The sequence below is a fragment of the Montipora capricornis genome, chromosome 11 (genome assembly GCF_036669925.1).
Source record: "Montipora capricornis isolate CH-2021 chromosome 11, ASM3666992v2, whole genome shotgun sequence".
Taxonomy (NCBI): domain Eukaryota; kingdom Metazoa; phylum Cnidaria; class Anthozoa; order Scleractinia; family Acroporidae; genus Montipora; species Montipora capricornis.
The window spans coordinates 1,938,904-1,958,171 of NC_090893.1; the positions used below are offsets into that span (position 1 = coordinate 1,938,904).

The 19,268-nt window shown below is 38.9% G+C and overlaps 2 protein-coding genes across 3 annotated transcripts in view; both read right to left on the bottom strand.

Moving 5' to 3' along the window:
* Positions 1-6,111: 6,111 nt before the first annotated feature.
* On the bottom strand, positions 6,112-8,273 carry LOC138022999 (ribonuclease E-like). The gene is made up of 2 exons (XM_068870034.1): positions 8,173-8,273; positions 6,112-6,466 (listed from the first exon to the last, which is right to left on the bottom strand). Exons 1-2 carry the CDS (start codon positions 8,271-8,273, stop codon positions 6,112-6,114), a joined length of 456 nt encoding a protein of 151 aa, XP_068726135.1.
* A 2,504-nt stretch (positions 8,274-10,777) lies between these two features.
* LOC138025037 (transient receptor potential cation channel subfamily A member 1-like) overlaps positions 10,778-19,268 on the bottom strand; it is a 40,621-nt gene continuing 32,130 nt past the window's right edge. The window contains exons 20-30 of one of the 2 annotated variants that reach the window (XR_011127128.1): positions 18,768-18,906; positions 18,100-18,141; positions 17,934-18,014; positions 16,959-17,125; positions 15,561-15,621; positions 14,712-14,783; positions 13,810-13,983; positions 13,047-13,115; positions 12,835-12,932; positions 11,941-12,062; positions 10,778-11,617 (exon numbers count right to left, since the gene is read on the bottom strand). Coding sequence is in view for 1 of the 2 variants with exons in the window: in XM_068872278.1 (XP_068728379.1) it covers positions 11,536-11,617; positions 11,941-12,096; positions 12,835-12,932; positions 13,047-13,115; positions 13,810-13,983; positions 14,712-14,783; positions 15,561-15,621; positions 16,959-17,125; positions 17,934-18,014; positions 18,100-18,141; positions 18,768-18,906 (1,141 nt within the window). In the remaining variant the exon portion in view is untranslated. Of the gene's footprint in view, positions 11,618-11,940; positions 12,097-12,834; positions 12,933-13,046; positions 13,116-13,809; positions 13,984-14,711; positions 14,784-15,560; positions 15,622-16,958; positions 17,126-17,933; positions 18,015-18,099; positions 18,142-18,767; positions 18,907-19,268 lie in introns of both variants that reach the window. The other variant, XM_068872278.1, reaches the window with a different exon arrangement.

Here is a 19,268-nt window from a genome sequence, read left to right on the forward strand (position 1 = left end):
TACTTCACACGAAAAAGATATCAAATTTCTTGAACAAGAGAAATCTCGGCATTTCATCGATATCTTTATAATAAATAATAAATTTCCTTGGTAGTGCTTACCAGGTCAATAATCAGGGTATGTTTACAATCCACTGATATTACACAGCTGATTTCGAAGAAAGCTTAAACAGCACAGTCTGGATACAGTCAGAAAAAAACGCAGTTATTTATACGACAAAAAACTAATGGACAACACGGAATTTTCGAGTTGAGAACGAGTCAGGTTACGAATGGGAGTTTTCCATACTTAGCAGGTGCAGAGGGTTTGAAGATCGAACTTATTTGTGAACACTATATATATGGCCGGAAACTCGGAGCCTAATGTAGTGACTGTCGTTTACTTTTACTCCAAACTAAGGGTTTTCGTCAACTAGCAAAAGACTGTCAATAGTATTGCGAATGCCTGACAGACGAACACTGATCCACAGAAAAAATTCACATTACAAAACGTTTGACTGACAAGGACTTCTGCGCGCTCACGTAGTCGAAAGTCGATGTCATCAACAACAGTCCGTCTCAGAGAGTACACTCAGAATTCAGCTAGTTGACATTGAGGTTATACAGACCACTTGAGTTATGTAAAAGCAAATCAACGAATGCTAATCATCTAGTGGTACTTGGATTTCTGGCAATACAGAACAAGCTATGATCCTTTCTTACTTCACTAGAATGACGTCTGAAATAACTCTTAGTTGGCATGATTTTCACTAGTTCACTTTCAATAACATTCACACATTATTCGAAATTATTTCTCGTGAAAAATATTTGACTTCGTCAGCATAAAAAGAAATGGTGAAAAGCGAGCAGATAGTTTTTCAAGTGCCTATAGGATTTACCAACCTTGTAGTGAGTCACCGAAGAAAAGTTGCAAGCTGAATTGCTGATAAACTACTCCCCTTAGGGAAAAGAGAAGAAATTTTGGTCTCGTTGGCATGTTCCAAGAGGAAACAAATCACCAACAAAATAATCTTTTAGCTAACTACAGCTCAATCATTCTCGAAGGTTTTCAACATTGTACGTCAGTCCATATTCTCAGGTTTCGATCAAGATTTTGTTGTGCTAGTAAGCAAATATCAGGGACAAAGAAATAAACATTAGCTCATCACTTCGAATTGTTTTGTTCACCTTGGTCTGTATAACCATTAGTTCAATTACGTGGACAAGGGAAACGTTTCATTTTCGCAAAAGGAAAATCGCGAAAAACAAGCAGCAGCGAGCAGAGTTTTGAAAGCTTTCAAAGACATTAGAGTTGTGTAATAAGCCCAAAGAAGGCATTAATTTAGAGGAGCCTTTTTCTACCGGACATTTTACAAAAATGTCTGCACGCCATAGGCCATCCTAGCTAGTATGCAAACATGGGTACCAATACAGCCAATGGATGGGATTATGGCTGACTTTAAACCATAAATTAGTGTTGCTTTCGAACACGAAGCATCTCTGGTTCAAAGACAGCCATTATCGCACACATTTGCATACATTTATTCTTAAATGGTTGACATTTCAATTGTTTTTCGTTTTTATACTGAATTAGCCCTTTTTTCTTCGTCCAAAAAGCATTATTATTTAACTGTGATTTGGGCTAAAGAACGAGACAACTAGGGTTAATTTGAACAAAAACAGTAAAATGACAGCCATTTTGAGAATAAGGTCCGCCAGATACGATTTTTTGGTGGCATAGTGTTTCGGCGACGCAATTTCAGCAAGTTTCTTTGCGATCTTCTCGATATTTGAAACATGGCAAGTGTAGCAAGTCCAATCTATTGACGCCCAAAGTAAAAATTTAAGAGGGACGTAGGTAGTCAACACTCGGGTGTTTTAGGTCTATAAACAGACAGTTTTTCATGGCTTGCTTCGGAGTTAATTTTCCACTCTTTAGTATTTTTATTCGAACTGTTGAAATCATTTAGAGTAAACCTTTTACATTTTTTTCGTTGAATATGTTGTCAGGGGAAACGCTGTGCAAATTTAGTCAAATTTTCCCGCCAAAAAACTTAGAAAAAGTACGGGCGCTCAAAGTACGCATGCGCCAACTTTTTTAAAAAAAAATAAAAATAGCTTTTATATTTAATGTTCACAAAATCAAAGACAATAAAACACACTTTGCTTTATGCTTTTATTTGTTGTTTCACTCACTTTGCCTATTGTAAAGTTATGAAATTAAGGGAAAATGTTCAATTTTTGTTTAAAAAAAATACGGCGCATGCGTATTGAGGACGCCGTATTTTTTCTAAAGGTCAAAGTCCACTTTGGGGAAAAGAACTTTCGTGCTTTTTTCTATTCTTTAAGGGGTTGGGAAAAAATTAAACTGAAATTTCATTTGCCTTGTACATTTTTGTAGTTGATATAAATAAAATTCGTTATCAAAAAAGCTCCTAATAATGATCGGATTGTAGAACCATTAAACGTGGCAAACTTATTTTACCTTCTTATCCTTAAAGTTCCTCTTTTTACGCGCCGTATACACCCTTCTAATAAGTCAAATATATGCCGTTTTCTGCTAATGACGTCGAACCCTTGCTTTCAAATTTTATTTAGAAATGCACAAAGGCCTAAAACTTTTCCGATTTCTTTTCTTGTTTGAAGCCTTTGTACATTTCTGAATAAATTTTAAAAGCATGAGTTTGACGTCATTAGCGGAAAACGGCATATATTAGACTTATTAAAAGTTTGTATAGGTTGCCAAAACTAACAGACATTTGTCGCACTATCAAGCTCGTGAGAGAGATCGGTCTAGTCCCTCGATGACATCACAAACTGCTATGCAACGCCGAGTTTCCAAACGGCATTACACAACGTTTTGAGATGATTTGAGAAGGAATAGACCCATAACTCTAACTGGCATGGCAGTTCAACAAATGTTAGCTAGTTTTGATAACTTTAACGTGAATTGTGGCGCATAAGAAGTTTAATCTTCAGGATATACGGTAAAATATGTTTCCCATCCATAAAAAATATCAGCTCGCGAAAGGTGCGTTAGGGAGGCTCAAACGAGTTTCAACATTTTCAACAAACTGGTATTTGGAAGGAATGAAGTTATGGTACCACACGAAACACCAATAATTGCTTAACAAGTTTCACTCATCAACGTGACATAATAGGTTACCATGGCAACAAAAGAGCCATCTGAAAACACCCTATATTTTGTATTTAAACGCTCATCGCAAAAACGAACAAGATGACCCCTTATTTTTGTTGTTGGAAAGTGATCAACAAACTAAGATAAAACTATCCGGAGACACCTTCACAACTGGGAAATTTTAAGGCGGTCCTGTCTCTGAATTTCCTCATCTTTGCGGAATTTTATCTCAGCTTGCTAATCACTTTAAAGCAATAAAAAAAATGGGATCACCGAGTTAGGTTTTGAGATTTAAGTGTATAAAGACAAAAGAAAGGGCGTTTTTACATAGCTCTTTTGTTACCATGGTAACCTATTACGTCACATTGATGAGTGCATCTTGTTAAGCAATTATTGATTTTTCATTTGGTTCCATAACATTTGTCGTTACGTGAAATAGTATTACAGAGTTAATTCTTGTAGTAAGACATTCCCTCCAAATTATTGAAACTTCTTTGAGCCACCTTAATACATTGACCTTAATGTCATGATTAAGTCAACAAAAACAACCACAGAATTGATAATCATAACGAAACTGTAAAGGAAAATAAGGAAATAACCTGCGAGTGTAATATGCAATGCCTCCGAAGCAATACTAGATGGAAGTAACAGTGGTTTGTAAATGCGATTATCCTATTAAGTGTAGTCCATGAACCGGCAGACTGCTATGTTGTCAATAGTTTTGATGGTGCAATGGTTTGTTAAAACTAGTTCCTCGTGTATTCAGTGATTTGAGTAGCAGTCCTTTATCGTCAATAATTTGTCTTTAACGACCACTGTAAAAACATGGCTCGAGTCCATGTCTATCAATAATATTTCTGTTTTGATAGACTAAGTGAATTCAAAAACCCTACTCTTAATGGTAAATGGTTTGACTCTTGGTACAGGAGTATTAAGAAATTGCGCGTCTTTATATATGAGAGATAGTTACGTTGACAAATCTCGCGTCCAGGGCCGGGTTCCTGAAAGGTATAATAACTCTATTCCAGGGATAAATGTGCCTTATTTCAGGCACATTTATCCTTGGAATAGGGTTATTACACCTTTCAGGAATCGGCCCCAGGACGATTGATAATCTGTTTGGTAACCGTCTGAAAAGTACTTTTGGTTAAGTGAATTATTTTGAGTCAGTTGTCGTTCTTGCGTGATTGTGCAGTTTAAAGTGGTCAATGATCAGACCGAAAGTTTCAGCAACCTATTGTAGATTTGTTAGGCGAAAAAGTGAGAAAGCTAGAATGCTAGAATGCTAGAATTCTTGAAGACAGGTCCCTATAACGACTGCCTTAGGTCCCTATCTGGAGTGAAGGAGTAATAAATCTAACGGGGAATATGCTCAAGTATTTGCAGTCGACATAACCTATTACACTCGCGGATTATTTACTTACTTCCCTTAACAATAGCATCATTGTGGCTACGTAACGCCGGTTGTTGTCGTTAGCTTTTGCTTGTTTTTGTGCGACCAAACCATATCCTAGGCAGACATGCCTTTTATTGACAGTTCAACCCAAGATATAACGAACAATCATGCTGTTGATAACACAGAACCGTTTTCCAAACGCGTGGCATGACCAACTCTTGTAAGCTATGCACTTGACGATGTTATGCCGGATGGAGCGGGCAGGCCCTTGGGATGGAATGTGGGGGGGGGGGGAGGGGAGGGGGGGGGGGGAGGGGTAAGGGTCAGTGGAGGCTTGGCTTCACTGTTGTGTAGTCAGAGTCAGAGTCAGAGTCGGTGTCGATTTATAATTCCAATTTGAAAAACTCTGTTCACTGGTTATTTCTGTATTTGTATTGAAGATGGTGTTCAGGCATAATTCATAATTTATGAAGCAGTGAAAATTCACCTCTCTCAGATTATTCCTTATGAAGAGGGTGAACGCGTTGAACTTCCGCTTTCAGTTCTCTTCAAAAGTGAAAAAAATATACGTTTTGTGAGTGAATTTGGTCCCCCTGCCATTTTTGCCAAGTTTCAGTGATAAATTTAATCGGAGAAACCGGAGAAATCGTATTTTAAGAATCATCTTGTGAGGAGATGTTTGTTTTACGAGATTTGAATCTTTCGACATGTTCTGGATGCGCCCAAGCTTTTAAAACCAAGTTTGAGTGCGTTACTTGCTAACTACCCAGCGTCTCTGTACTGTCAGTGGATCGTATGAGTTATGTATGAGTTATGTATGAGTTATTGAGTTCTTGACCAAATTGTTCTTAGTTGGCTGTGAAAACTGTTAACCCAGTTAACTAACAGCGACACCCCCCCTAATTTTGTTTGTCGTCACTTTGCTCTGTTAATGATAGGAAAACTGAGTCGTTTGCCATTTTAAGACAAGGTTTCCTCGGCACTGTACCCATCGATACTTTCTCGTCATTGTTATCATCTTTTTCATTGTCATAGTTAACGTCAACGCCATGATTGTCAACGTTATTGTCGTCGTCTTCATTGTCACTGTCATCGTTATTTTAAGCGTCATCGTTATTGTAAAAGTCATCTTTATTGGTTCTGTCATTGTCGTTGTCAGATCCATTGCCATAATCCGATTGCTATCTTCGACGTTAATGTCTATGAGGTTATTGTATTGTCATCTTCAGTGCCATCGTTATTGTCATAGTCAACGTTTCCATTGACATTGCCATAGCCGTCGTCATCTTTAACTTTATCATCATTGTGTTTTATTGTCATCTTTATTGTTAACATCATTGTCATTGCCATTGCATCGTCATCTTTGTCATAGCATAGTCATAGTCATTACCAGTCATTGTCCTCTTTAATTTTATTGTCATAGAGGTCAACGTCATTTTCATGCTACATTTTCATAGCGATTGTCAGTGCTATCGTCTTCGTTATCGTCATTGTCATAGTAAACGTCATTGTCTTCGTTGGCATCCGCATCATCGTCAACGTCATCAAGATCGGCGTCACGGTAACGAAATGGTCATCGTCACCGTTATGTTGTTATCTTAAGCGATATCCTCATCGTTATCATTATCATCATCGTTATCGCCATCGTCATCGTCGGGGTCATCGTCTGCAACATCATCATCGTCATTGACATCGACATCGTCATCGTCATCGTCATCGTCATCGTCATCGTCACCGTCACCGTCACCGTCACCGTCACCGTCACCGTCACCGTCATCGTCATCGTCATCGTCATCGTCATCGTCATCGTCATCGACGTCATCGACATAGTCAACGTCATCGTCAACGTCATTGTTATCGTCTATCGTCATCATCATTGTCATTGTCATTGTTATGATCTCCGTGATGGGGTCGTCATAGTCATCGACCTCGCCATCTTTGTCCCAGTCGTCACTGTGGTGTTGTCATTGTTTTAATCTTAGTCAAATTCCTAAAAGTCCTTTTCCATCCCAGGGTACCCACGAGCTTAAGGAATAACATCGATAGGTGCAATTGAAGATGTTTAACACCATCGAATCAGCAAAGTTGGAAAGCGTTTGCAAATTTTTCAGCACGCATAAATAAGAGTTCGTTAAATCTAAGGTTGTTAGCAGTAATTGAATGGTGATGCCATAGTGTACCGTATGAGCCCAAGATATTGAGGCCTTGCCTGCGTCTAAGCTGAGTCCTAAAGCGCGTGCATGACTACTGAAAAGTACGATGTATCTCTTTCAAACAACATTAAATGTATTCACCTTGTTATTTCGATTCTTTTGTTTGTCCTAAAACAAAAGCCTAATCCTAGTCAATTTCTGATCTTAATTATCTGTTGAATGGAACATCTCCCCGACCCAAACAGAGACCACTTACAAGTTACTCTGTTAAGGAAAGCGTTCTTATGAATTGGACTTTATTGACAAAAGAACTAACGTGACGAATCCGCAATTCCTGACGTTGTGGAGCCTTCTCATTCAAGTTGCCCTCTCAAGTTCTCATTTCGTTTACTGTCTTTATTCTGTTTGTGGCCAATCATTCAATGATTGCCAATACTTTCCTACTATTCCCAACCCTTGATAGCTCTTAAACTTCATGCTCTCTAAATTTGGCTGCTTCCTATACCCCACCCCACTTATGTTGCGATACCCACTGCATGAAATATTCACGGTGTCAATGATGATTTGAAACAAAAGGTTCTAAACCCCTTAAACCGACTAAAATGTTATTTGCCACCAGTGATTGGCAATCATAATTTTTCACCTTAGCGATGCTAATACTTGACGACAGTTCCAGGGTCCGCCCGTAGTCGACGATCATAATCTAACATCACCCACCTATTTTTACCCCCCCCCTTCAGTTGAAAGCAATGAAAGTTTGATGGCCCGCCAGTTTTAACAAGTCATAATTTCGTTCAACGAAAGTCACTTTGACATCACTCTCCCAGTGTTTGCAAATAATAGTTTTGATCACGAGTCCGCTATCGGTTGCCAAAGAAATTGACACTCCCATCTTAATTCTACCACCCATTAAAAATCATCGTTAGTTGCCGATTGTTTCTTTCATGAAGTTTTATGATATAAGAGGCAAAAACTGCTCAGTCGTTTTCGGAGTTTAAATGCAATCATTTTCCCTTGCCTTTTGCTGAGCCACGCTGATGCCTTATTAGGTAATATTTTACTTATTCTCTACTTGTTATGTCTTGTAACGTGTTGCAATCTGTTTAAAGTTGCATTGTATTCTATCTGGCCGTAGTTAATTTTCGCAGTTTTACACTGCCCCTCCCCCTTCCCCCCCTCCGCTACCAAATGCTATTCGAATTCCCTTTCTAGGGGACATTTCAGGGTCTCTCCCTGTAGGTAAAAATTAGGTTTCTCTGTTTGAAACGAGTGCGTAAATATACTTTGCATTGCGAAAGCTTTTGCTTGCGTTGCTACTTTTGCTGCTTCTCTTTGTTTAAATGCGCTTGGCCTGTCCAAAGGTTTGACACGGTACACTACAGCTTCACCTCTTATCATAAGTTACCTTTACTTGCTTCTGTAATAGTCATCTTCTTCCTGTCTTGCTTGTTTTCTTCTTTATTTCAATTTCAATTATTTAATGCCTTTCTTACGAACTACTCTTACATGTTCTTGTCCCTGTGATTATCTTGAACTCTCTCTCCTTGCTTGACTTTTACATCTGAATGTCCGTTTCCAGTGTTGCATCCTGCACAAAACAATAACATGTTTTATTATATGACTAGCTCCGTGAGCGGGCAAGATGAACCAAATCCCGCGCTGTGATTGGCTACCCGAGCGGGCGAGATGGAGCTATAATGCCCGCTCAGGATTTCTCCCCTGGTCTCGCAAGATCAAAGATCACTCTTTTTGATGTTTTATCCCATATAATAAATCCTTTATTGACCAAGCTTGTTCGGTCAAGATGGCTGGAGAATGGCCTCGTTCTTTTTTTGCGAGTTTATGAACCTCGACTTCGGCTCGGTCCATAAACACGCAAAAAAAAGAACTTGGCCAATATCCAGCCATCTTGACCTCACGCTTGGTCAATAACCCATATATCATACGGAAAAAAAACTTAACAAACCTACATCTATTTCTGTGATATAGTTTTTGAGCTCATGTGATGCAGACTTGGAAGGAGGAGGATAGTTTGTGAATTTGAAAAACCCTCTTTCTTTTGGCGATTCACCACATTTGATGTTTTTATCCTCCCGAAAGCGGAAGATAATGGAGGAATTCAACAGAACTTAAAGTCCGTGCCAAAGTCAATTAAATTTGAAAATAATACTACCCTTAGTCTTTGGCTGCGTTTTATAAAATACTATGGCTAACAGTAAACCAATCTTATGAACCTGCTCTGATATATAAGTGCCTCAATCCATTTCCTTAAACTTAATTTAGGGTGCGTTTGTTTGACCGTATTCCGGAATGGGAATACATGGAATAGAAGTTAGAAATCATTTGTTTTTACGGAGATCCACATTAAAATTGTCAAACACCCGCTAAAATGCTATTTGAAACATATCTTTATTATCCTTGTTGCTTGAAAACGCCAAACATACTGTTATTAAATCTTCACTCCACGTATTCTTATTCCGGAATAGAATCAATCGAACGCACCTTAAATCTCTCTTGTTGGACGGGGACAAATTCAGAGCTGTCTCTTGAAATCATTCTGCCTCGTTCCGTTAATTGGTAAATAACCACATCTAGTCTCCTTAATGCATTATGAATCTGATATAATTTATAGACAGGTTCTTACCTTCTTCAAAAATTCTTGTCTGGAGCTGTACTCCACCACTGTTTCCTCCTGTGCTATGCCCGACACCACTCAGTTTCATGATTGAAATCAGCGCCTGCAGTTACAAGAGACATAGATAATGTCATTTACTGATATTGGAGCGATCGTTCAATGAATCATTAAATAAATAGTAATAAAAATAAACGCTATAATAGCTTTTATCTTGCAAACTTGTCTATATAAAGGTTTTTATTGCTCTTTACAAAGTGAATTAAACTTTCGATTTATTCGCGCAATCCAGAGTATGATTCAATAATACTCAAATAGAAACTTTCGGTAATATTTATTATGGTATAAAAGATGATTATAGCATTTTAATCTGTGATGAAGCTTTCATGTTCGACCATTATTACTGTGCGAAGTTGACAGCGTGTATTTATGTGAGTAAACTATGGATCAACTTCACTTTTCTTGATGATAAAGCGGACATTTTTAAAAAGGCTGCCACTGCCGGAACTTTGAGGGAATCTGGTCTGTATAAACTGTATCGCATTTGTGTTGAAGCAAAATTGAAGTTACCTGTAATAATACGAAAGGTCCAACATTCCCTTGTCCTCCGCATGTCCACAAACGGCTGAAACTTCTGCAAAGTTGTATGACTGCTCGCTCGCTCGCTTTCCTTTCATTCCCCAACAGTTGTCAAGGGTAGGATGAACGTTGGAGAAACACCAAAGATGAAAAAAACCTTTCTCGGGAGACATTTTGAATTTTCCTTTGCTTGAAACTTTGCTCAACGTGGGCGATGCAAATTAGCATATCATTTACAATTCAACAAGATTCTAACAAGTTCCCTTTTTTGTCACCCCCTCCTCCCCTCCCCTTCAAAATGTTGTTATTAGAATTATTATTACTACAAAAAAAAGTAATTTTAAGAGTGTGGAATAAAGAGCCTTTGGGGGTCTATGTGAAGTAGAAAGCATTCTTTCTGTATTGCCGCTTAAGGTGGCTGGAACCAGTTTCACTAGTTACTAGAAGGGTTGCCACTACAGCACTGCATCACGTAACAGCAATGTAAATAGTACAAAATGAAAAATTGAATTGGCTCCGATGAATTGTTTAAAGCTTTGCCAATGGTTCTATCTCAAATTGCTAATTACTATTCGACAATAAAATATGGCGGTCACCGAGTTCATTTTTGAGATATAAGCAAGTAAAGACGAAATATAGGGTGTTTTTGAAGAGCTTTCTTGTTGCCATGGTAACTTATTAAATCACAACAGTGGGCGCATTTTGTTATCACTAATTGATGTTTCATACGGTACCATAACATTGCTGTTGCGTGATACAGTATAGTAGTTGTAACGCTATAATAAGAAGCTCTCTTAAAAGTGATGAAACTGGTTCCAGGTACCTTACTTTAAAATGAAAAAGTCGATGACGCTTTAGTGATCGATAATTACTACACAAACTACAACAAGTCCATTGAACGAAATAAGTTTTTTTTATTAACTGAGTTGGAATTCTATCTCTACAAGTTGGATAGATTACATATGCATACATCGAATTATTTAAAATCACTGGTTGGTTGTAATATTTCAGACAACATACTGACATTTAGAGGAGCTGGCTACGACCTTATTTTCGAAATAAAAGTTCCGACGATTTACCGATAGCTTCACTGGCGCTTTTAGTCTCTCGGGCATACGCCTGACTCGGAGCCTACATTTTCCACATCTCTCCCACGTGAATCGTCCCTCTATCGCTTTATACTTAGAAAAGCTTTCTCACTACGGTTTGCGTCTCTTAACCACTCAACGCGCAATATCTCCGTTTACGTCAAACGAAACAAGAAACGACATGGAGGAGAGAAACCTGAAAACGATCAGGGCTGAGAGGACGATCACTCAAAGTGGGCAACTAGTTTTTCGCTCCTGAAACTCCCAAAGTTTTTTAGTCGCTATCTTTTTTCACCACTCATAATGGAGAAATTGTTAAATAGGTATTTTTACGAAAATTAACATGCACACAATTGCTGACACAAAGTCATCAGGGATCAAAACTTTATGCGCGCCATAATAACATAAGGTATTGTTATACCTTTTCGTCAAAGTGAAATATATTCAAACATCAACAGGAAAAACAAATTAGCTTCCAGTTAATAGATGTCCGTGACAGCTTAAGAACGATAAAAAAAACAGATTTAAAAAAAGTCCTCTGAGGGCTTAGTACTGTCTGTATCCGCGTGTTCACTTCCGGCTCTTCTTAGTGGGATCCATGGATTTAATCAATGATGATTGTTCCTTCAATAGATCGTATATCCCATTGATTCTGTGACGCATAAATATTGAAAGAAAATGACTTGGAGTAATCTTACATTCAACCGAGTGAGTATGGAATGAGATTTTAAACTCACTGCGTTTTTCCAACTTATAATGGAAGAAAGATTATTTAAGACGCACGAAACAGAATTGTGGATGTCAACGTGACCTCAGTGTCCAAGGACATTAGAACTACCGTGTTTCGCGTTTAATTACTTGAGTTCGCAGAAGGTTGAAAACAAGTAAGCGAGGAATCGTATACCATCACAGAATATTCCTTGTTAGTATTAGTATCAAGTGTAATGTGTTGAAAGGTATTGGGCGTGTCCATACCTTTTCTCCTGCTCAGCTACCTTCTCCATCAATGGATGAAACGCAGGGGGGAGGCTTAAGTATGTCTCCTCGTCATCTTTATCCTCTTTAGGGCAGCTGAATCCTATTAGCTTTTCATACAGCTGAACAAGAACACAGCGATAACTGATCAACTTGCTTTGTATGTTTTTTTTTTACACAAAGAATTGTCCCTATGCTAAGGCTAAGTTGCCTTATGATTGACATGTCCCTCGGAAGTTCAAGGGGGTGGGGGTGGTGGGTTGGTTTGCACCCATTTATCTATAGCACATTGCATTAAGCACAGTACATTACATTAAATCACGTTTACATTCAAAGTTGTTGTTCTGGTTAGTCTCTGGTTCAATTACCTGATTAATTTTTTACAATTAAACAACTGGTCTACCTCCCACCGGATGGGATTCTCAACTCTATTGTGTTTTCATGCATTTGGCTGACTAGCACCTATGTTGTAAGGCCTTCTACACAGCACTGGTGAGACAGTGAATATGAATTATTCTAGGAGACCATGATTAGGAGCGTACATTAAATCATTGTATTTATGGTTACATAGACCTAGTATTGCAGTTGTAAGCTCCTAGTTATGGGTGCCTGATTATTTTCATGCAAGGGTGACTTTGTGTGGGGGGGGGGGGAGGGGTAGGTGTAGGGGGAGACTGTGAAACAGGGATGATCATTATCATCATCATCATCCTCTCCTCCGAAGATTTACCTTCATTGCATGTTCATCCGCGACTTGTACTTGCTCAATCTTATTTTTTCGCCAGCTTTAGTCGTTTTTCCCCCATTCTACTTACTGCCAAATGCTTTCAAAGGCGAATGCGTTCTTATATAAATTAAATGTAATGACTCAAGAAAATTTATTGTGTGAAATACCTTGGATGTCTTGTTGGGATACTCACATGTTTGGCAATATGAGCTCTCCGACGGAGCCATCCGGGACTTGTCTCTTCCATATCGAGTACCAATTCTACCTGAGGAAAAAATCAATTTGTGTGCTTGGGTCCTAATTTACTTTAGAGATCATGTTTATGACTTTTGTGTTGTATTCTCGTCGAAAAAGCCAATCTCCCAAATGTATGTTGTACCTGCATTAAGTAACGATCCAACACAGCGTTTTCTTGGATCTTATCAATGTCTCCAACGGCAAGACCGACCTAAATGAGCAAAACAATTTGTAAATTCGCAGACGTGATATTCGAACACTTTGATTCTGTTCAAGGTCGACTATTCTGACAAGATTAAACATAAAAGGCCGACCACAGTCGAAGGATCCACCTCAAATGAATGGAAAGCTGACTAATACTGATCTTTGGAACGTGTGCATAGGGAGTAGAACCGAAGCGCTGGTATGCGGTCTGCGAGCGATATCCATCACACCACACGCCCATGTGCAAGTCGTTTAAACGAAGACTCACTTATAACACGGTTTTCAACAGTAATTTAACCTACAGCCTTTTCGTGAAGGAGTGGTTTCAAAAACCAAACTGCTTTTTCCCAGGTATTGGCCGGATAAAGATTAATCCTAACGTGGTTTTCCTGTGCTCCGACTAAACTCTGTTTAAAAATCGCCTCGAGCTAACCTTTTTTTTTCGCAAAAAGGAAGCAACTTATTAAAAACAAAAAACAGGCATCGGTGGCTCTCTAAATAGCTGCTTAATGAGACTTGCAAAATGCAACGGTAGTAGGTATCTTGCATCACCGACTGTTCATCTTTGTGGCAAAGTGTACTTTATGCACTTTAAATATGCAATGCACATCTTTAACTAATTATTCTACTTTCAGTATGCACATGCTTACATAATTATGCAATTATAGTTATCCATTATTCAGCAGAAAAGACACACCTACCAACATGTTCATAATTATGATTGGCATTCCCAGCACAAACATAACGAATAAAATGTTGCTCAGAGTCGCATATTCGAGTTTGTCCCACGGCATGAAGATGTTTGCATAGTTCATTTCACCAAGCGTCATCACAAATATGGTCATCATGGCGTAAGGAAAGCTTGCGTATTGCTCCTGTTTAGAAAACAAGATCAAACTATGAAAAAATGGGAAAACATCTCATTCTCTTACAAAAGTCATACTTTCAGCTTTTGCATACTAGTGTGGACACTTCACCTCTGGGAAAGAATAGAGTCATTATGAAGATAAACCGTGAACGAGGCTCTGCTATCATCCACCCTGCATATTACTACAATTGAAATGTTAATAACAGCCATTGTTGTGTGAGTCGTTCTTCAAAGAACGCTGGCAAAAGGAAACAAAAGGTAATCGTTCCATTTAAAAATGATGAAAGGGATGTTCAAACTCTTTTCAAATATTTTCTTCGAATTTCAAACTCGATTCGTTCATTTTATTAATATACTTTTGCCAGAGGTGACTTGACAAAGGGCATGGAAAAGATTTCAGTGGTTGCTCTTTCATGAATTTAGACTGTGTGCGTAAATTGATATAATAATTGAAATACCTGTTGGGATGTGGGGGCAGAAAAAGAACTGAAATGGCGAGGAACAGGGAAAAAACGCAAGAGGTGGGCCCGGGTTTCCTGCACTTACTCGTGTCTAGATCTTTTCAGCAAGAGAGACGACTGAATGGTGAGCGACAGACCGTGTTTGTTACATAAACTTAAACCTCATGGTAACTGTCCGCAAAAACGTTATCAGACACAAAAGGAGCCAACGTAACTTGTTGGCCAAACATAGTCTATAAAGAATCGTTATAAAAACACAAGTGTAAAACCTTACTGTTTCGTCGTCCATTAGCAGATAGAATGTACTGCCAAATGCCACAACGAATAAGAAGAACAATAAAAGAACCTGTAGGAAAAAGACAAATTATCTTCATCTGAAGAAGATAACATTGCAGGTTATTTCTCTTTGACGTAGGCGTCGGTCTGAGGATGCGCACTATCCCGGTGCTACGACATAGCGTGCGCCATATCTATACCTGGCAGTTTGCGCTGCGTCAAATACGCGAGATCACGTTATATCGCACGAATTTCTAAACAGGACTTCCTAACGTTGCCGAAAAAACCCGAAGGTGTTCCGTTGAATACCAGTCCCCCAAACGCGAACACGAAATTTCGGTTTATAACTTGGACTCATGTGAACAAATTGGGGGTAACAAGTGAAGCTCAATCACGCGTGACAGACTGTTCTGTATGGATGTAGCCGAAGTTTTCGATTCCTGGGAGTGACAATGCGTGACAGGTGGCAGGTATGCGTGACACTTGCATCACTGTGCACGTGACCTCTTGAACGCTTGAACACGCCATTTACAATGTCAAATTAAGAAATAAAGGGGTATTAAGAATAAATGTGTGAACTGAATAGACGAGGATGCTGTATTTCCACCCGCGGAATGATCAATTAGCAGTGTTTCTTCGTCTTTGTCAGTGACGTTTTTCTGCTCAGATGCACACGTTCACACGGGCATATAGCTTGCTACGCCTGTGTGAATCTATCAACATAGGGGAAATTTAGATAATCACATAACAATTTTTTGCGTTGAACAAGTAATGAATTATTTGACTCTCTTTGACCGGGAAAGGGTAAAATTGAAAATCAACGACGAAACGAAAATGAAGTACAAACCTTCAGCAGCGTTACAAACATAGTGGTCAGCATGATGACGTATTTGCCATAAGCTGATAACCTGAATTAAGTAAAAATTCTAGTATAAGTTGTTTAAATTTTACTATTGTTCACGAGAAAAGAAAGCTAACAAAATCAGCGATGTAAAATTGAGGCCACGTAAATAATTCATTTTGCGCACAGGATGCTCAATGGAGTCTCCCACGTGCCACAGGTGTCCCATTTAGTGAGACACATGTATAGTGTTTCACAGATATCCCATTTAATGAGACAGGTACAGTGTGTCACAGATATCCCATTTAGTGAGACCCATTTATTGGTTTTATCAAACAAGTTGATGAAGGTAAGTTAACCACCGTAAGAGAGAGATCAGCGCACAGGTGGCTCAGTTGGTTGAGCACCGGGCTGTCACGCAGGAGGTCGTGAGTTCAACTCCGGCCGGACCAACACCCAGGGTCTTTAAATAACTGAGGAGAAAGTGCTGCCTTTGTAATTACATCTGCAAATGGTTAGACTCTCTAGTCTTCTCGGATAAGGACGATAAGCCGGAGGTCCCGTCTCACAACAGTTCAATGTTCATAATCCTGTGGGACGTAAAAGAACCCGCACACTTGTCGCAAAGAGTAGGGCATGTGGTTCCCGGTGTTGTGGTCTGTCTTCTGTGGTATATCATGGTTGGGAGGGTAAAAGGGCGCACTTAATTTGGAGCCTCGCTGTGTTGCGTGACTCCCACCACAGTTGTGGTGAAAGTTACAGTAAATAGATCTGTGACCTGAGTTTTCGATCGTTAGCCCTTCGTCAGAGCGAATTCACTCCCGACCGACCCAGCAATAAGGTTTCCCTTGAAACTAACCAGTCCATTTAGCGAGACTCTGACTCATTTGCTGGAGTATTTTTGGCTTTGAATTGACTTGACGATGGACATGTTTCTCAAAACAAAGAAATTGATGCCATGTGGGTGTCCTCAATTGATCCTTTAAGAATGAAACTCTGGGTTCAGTTGCTTGCAGCCTGGTTAGCGCTAACTGCTGGTTAAGAGGTATCAATACCTATTGGTTTCCATGGTATTTGACGCTGGTTAACGCTAACTATGCTTCGAGCAACCCGGCCCTGTTATGGAAACATTTTGTTTTGTTTTGGTTGAAAACGATGGTCACGTGACAGATAATACAAAAATTAGTCGACATGTTTTTAAAACGAAAATAAGCAAGCAAAGAGAAATGCTTTTCAATAGAATTAAATAACTTTGAGAAATCAAGAGTAAGAACAGTTAATTTGAAAAACCAAAATGTCCAATTTTGGTCACTTTGGAGCATGGCCTGCCGTGAAGTCTTGGAAAATACCCCGAGCTCTCACTGACTTTCGTGTTTTTGTTATAAACATGAAACATTGATTCACCTTCTCAAAAGCAAGATAAGGTTCATCCATCCGAAGAACAGAGCAATGGCGCCAGTTTCCTGTTTTATTCCCACCTTGCAGTCGCAAATGGGGAGAACGTATATCAAAGCTAAAATGTAACTAATCCACTCCAGAGTATTGGTTTTTTCCCAAAAATATTTGACTTTCTGAAATTAGAGGAAAAAAAGACAAATTTGATATATAACGAATTTCGTGCGTCTTATTTAGCAGACTGGTGGCTGATTTATATGGGATACTTTGTGTCGCGAATCGCTACTGTACTAGCGACCTTTCCAACCCAATCTCCCACCTAATAACGTACTATACAGTCTAAAATGGTAACTGAAGCCTGTTAATGTAGAGCGTCTAGATTTTCATTTCATTATGATCGCGGGTGCTCTTGGGTGTTCCAGCTTGTTCAAGGTGTTGGTGATGTCATGTTTACAGAAATACACGTAATCAGACGCAGGTCCAATTTTTAATCTTACATAGTTGAATCTATCGAACGACCTGCCTCGATTAGCTATGCTACCTGCGGGTTGCTCTCATTGTTACTTGATATTTTTAAGACCGAAAACAGCTTCCTGTATCTTGAGCTAAAAGCAATGCTAATTTAGCAAATAGTTGGCAAAGGCTTAGACTTAAGAGAGGGACACTAGGGGTTGGGATGTCAAAATTGGACCTGAATCGAATTACGTGCATTTCTGTAAACATGACATCATCAACACCTTGAACAAGCTGGAACCCCCAAGAGCACCCGCCATCATAATGAAATGAAAATCTAGACGCTCTACATTAAAAGGCTTCAGTTGCCACTGTAGACAGTATACATCATTTGGGTGGAGACTGGGTTGGCTTTTCCGGATTTATACGATGTTTAATTGGTGAGAATTCTAAGGTCAGCGGACATTTAGTGACATTTATCATACGAACGTGCAGATATATTTCTTGCATTTCCGGGCATGGAATACTGACCTTAACTTTCAATTGAAAAAGTTCTTTTATCAGATGAATAGACGTAATGATCACAACCCAAATTTGAAGACATTGGGCGACCTAATAAAGAGGAGATGACGCAGAAGCTCTATTAGTCTCAATTCACAATCGTTTCCTTCTTCGAAATAAAACAGTACTGTTTTACCGAATCAAATCTCCTGCATGTCACTTCCATATCAATGTATTCCTAAAAGTTCAAGAAGAAAAATTACAGGTATTTTTAATTACAGGCGCGTCGCTGTGGGCAGCTGCAGTGAAGGGATGCTTAAGCCCTCCCATCCGGAATTTCTGCTGGACAGAGAATATATGTCCAAAGCGAGTTGATGCGCAATATGTAGTTACAACCTTTTAATAATAATAATAATAATAATAATAATAATAATAATAATAATAATAATAATAATAATAATATATACAAAATTATAATAATATAATATAAAAATAATAATATACAAAATTTGAATAGCGCAAATATCTAACCCTATACCATTCTCTACGGTTAACCAATGGCAATGTTTCATCCGACGATGTCGCCTTTAAATGTGTACCCTCAAATTCAGCCGAACTTTAGAATTAAGAATTGTATTAGGTAAAGCCAAGAGCCAGAAGTCACGGATGATCTCTCTTCAGGACCCCTTGTACTAGTATGTTGTTCGCTCCTAAAAATAAGCTCAAAACACAAATTTAGGATCTGGCGTTTTCCGTTTATATTAAACGTCTTTTTAACTTGTTCGCTATTGCATCTATTCTGCCAGGATAAAATGCAAGCGAGATCGTTTTGGATCAATTTGCGCGTCTTAATTTTACGCTTACTTTTCTTGTCAAAGTCTCATTGATTCCACACAAACGTTTCTCGGAAGCCCGCAGGTAGATTGCGAGTGACGTCAGCGGTATAACGAAGAAGAGATACAAGAGTAAGTTGAATGTCAATGTTACCCAACCAAATGTTTTCCTGAAAAGTAAACGTAATCAGGATTTTTTTATGAAAGTTTGTGAGACATGTATCATACTTCACCAGCTCCTTATTCAATATTTAACCATATCTGTGGCAGTAACAGCCCAGCCTTGGGTCGAAAAGGATATCCATGACCTAACCCAAAATTGTGTGCACTAATCACGCTTTTTTGCAGTAGTGAATAGTGAATTATGAAGAACGCAGCTCGATCACTGAGTTGTGGCTCTTTAGCAGATATGTCCAGAAATGACCTTAAGGACGGTGCCTACTATTGTTATCACGCATACGTTCTGCGCATCTCCAGATACTCGGATTTCCTATCGGTAGGGCTTACTAATGCAGGGATATTTTTGCGCGGT

Coding starts and splice junctions, on each gene's coding strand:
- LOC138022999 (XM_068870034.1), bottom strand. CDS start 8,273: ATGTTATTGTTTTGTGCAGGATGCAACACTGGAAACGGACATTCAGAT. Junction 6,467..8,172: donor AATCACAGGGACAAGAACAT/GTAAGAGTAGTT, acceptor ACAACACCACAG/TGACGACTGGGACAAAGATG.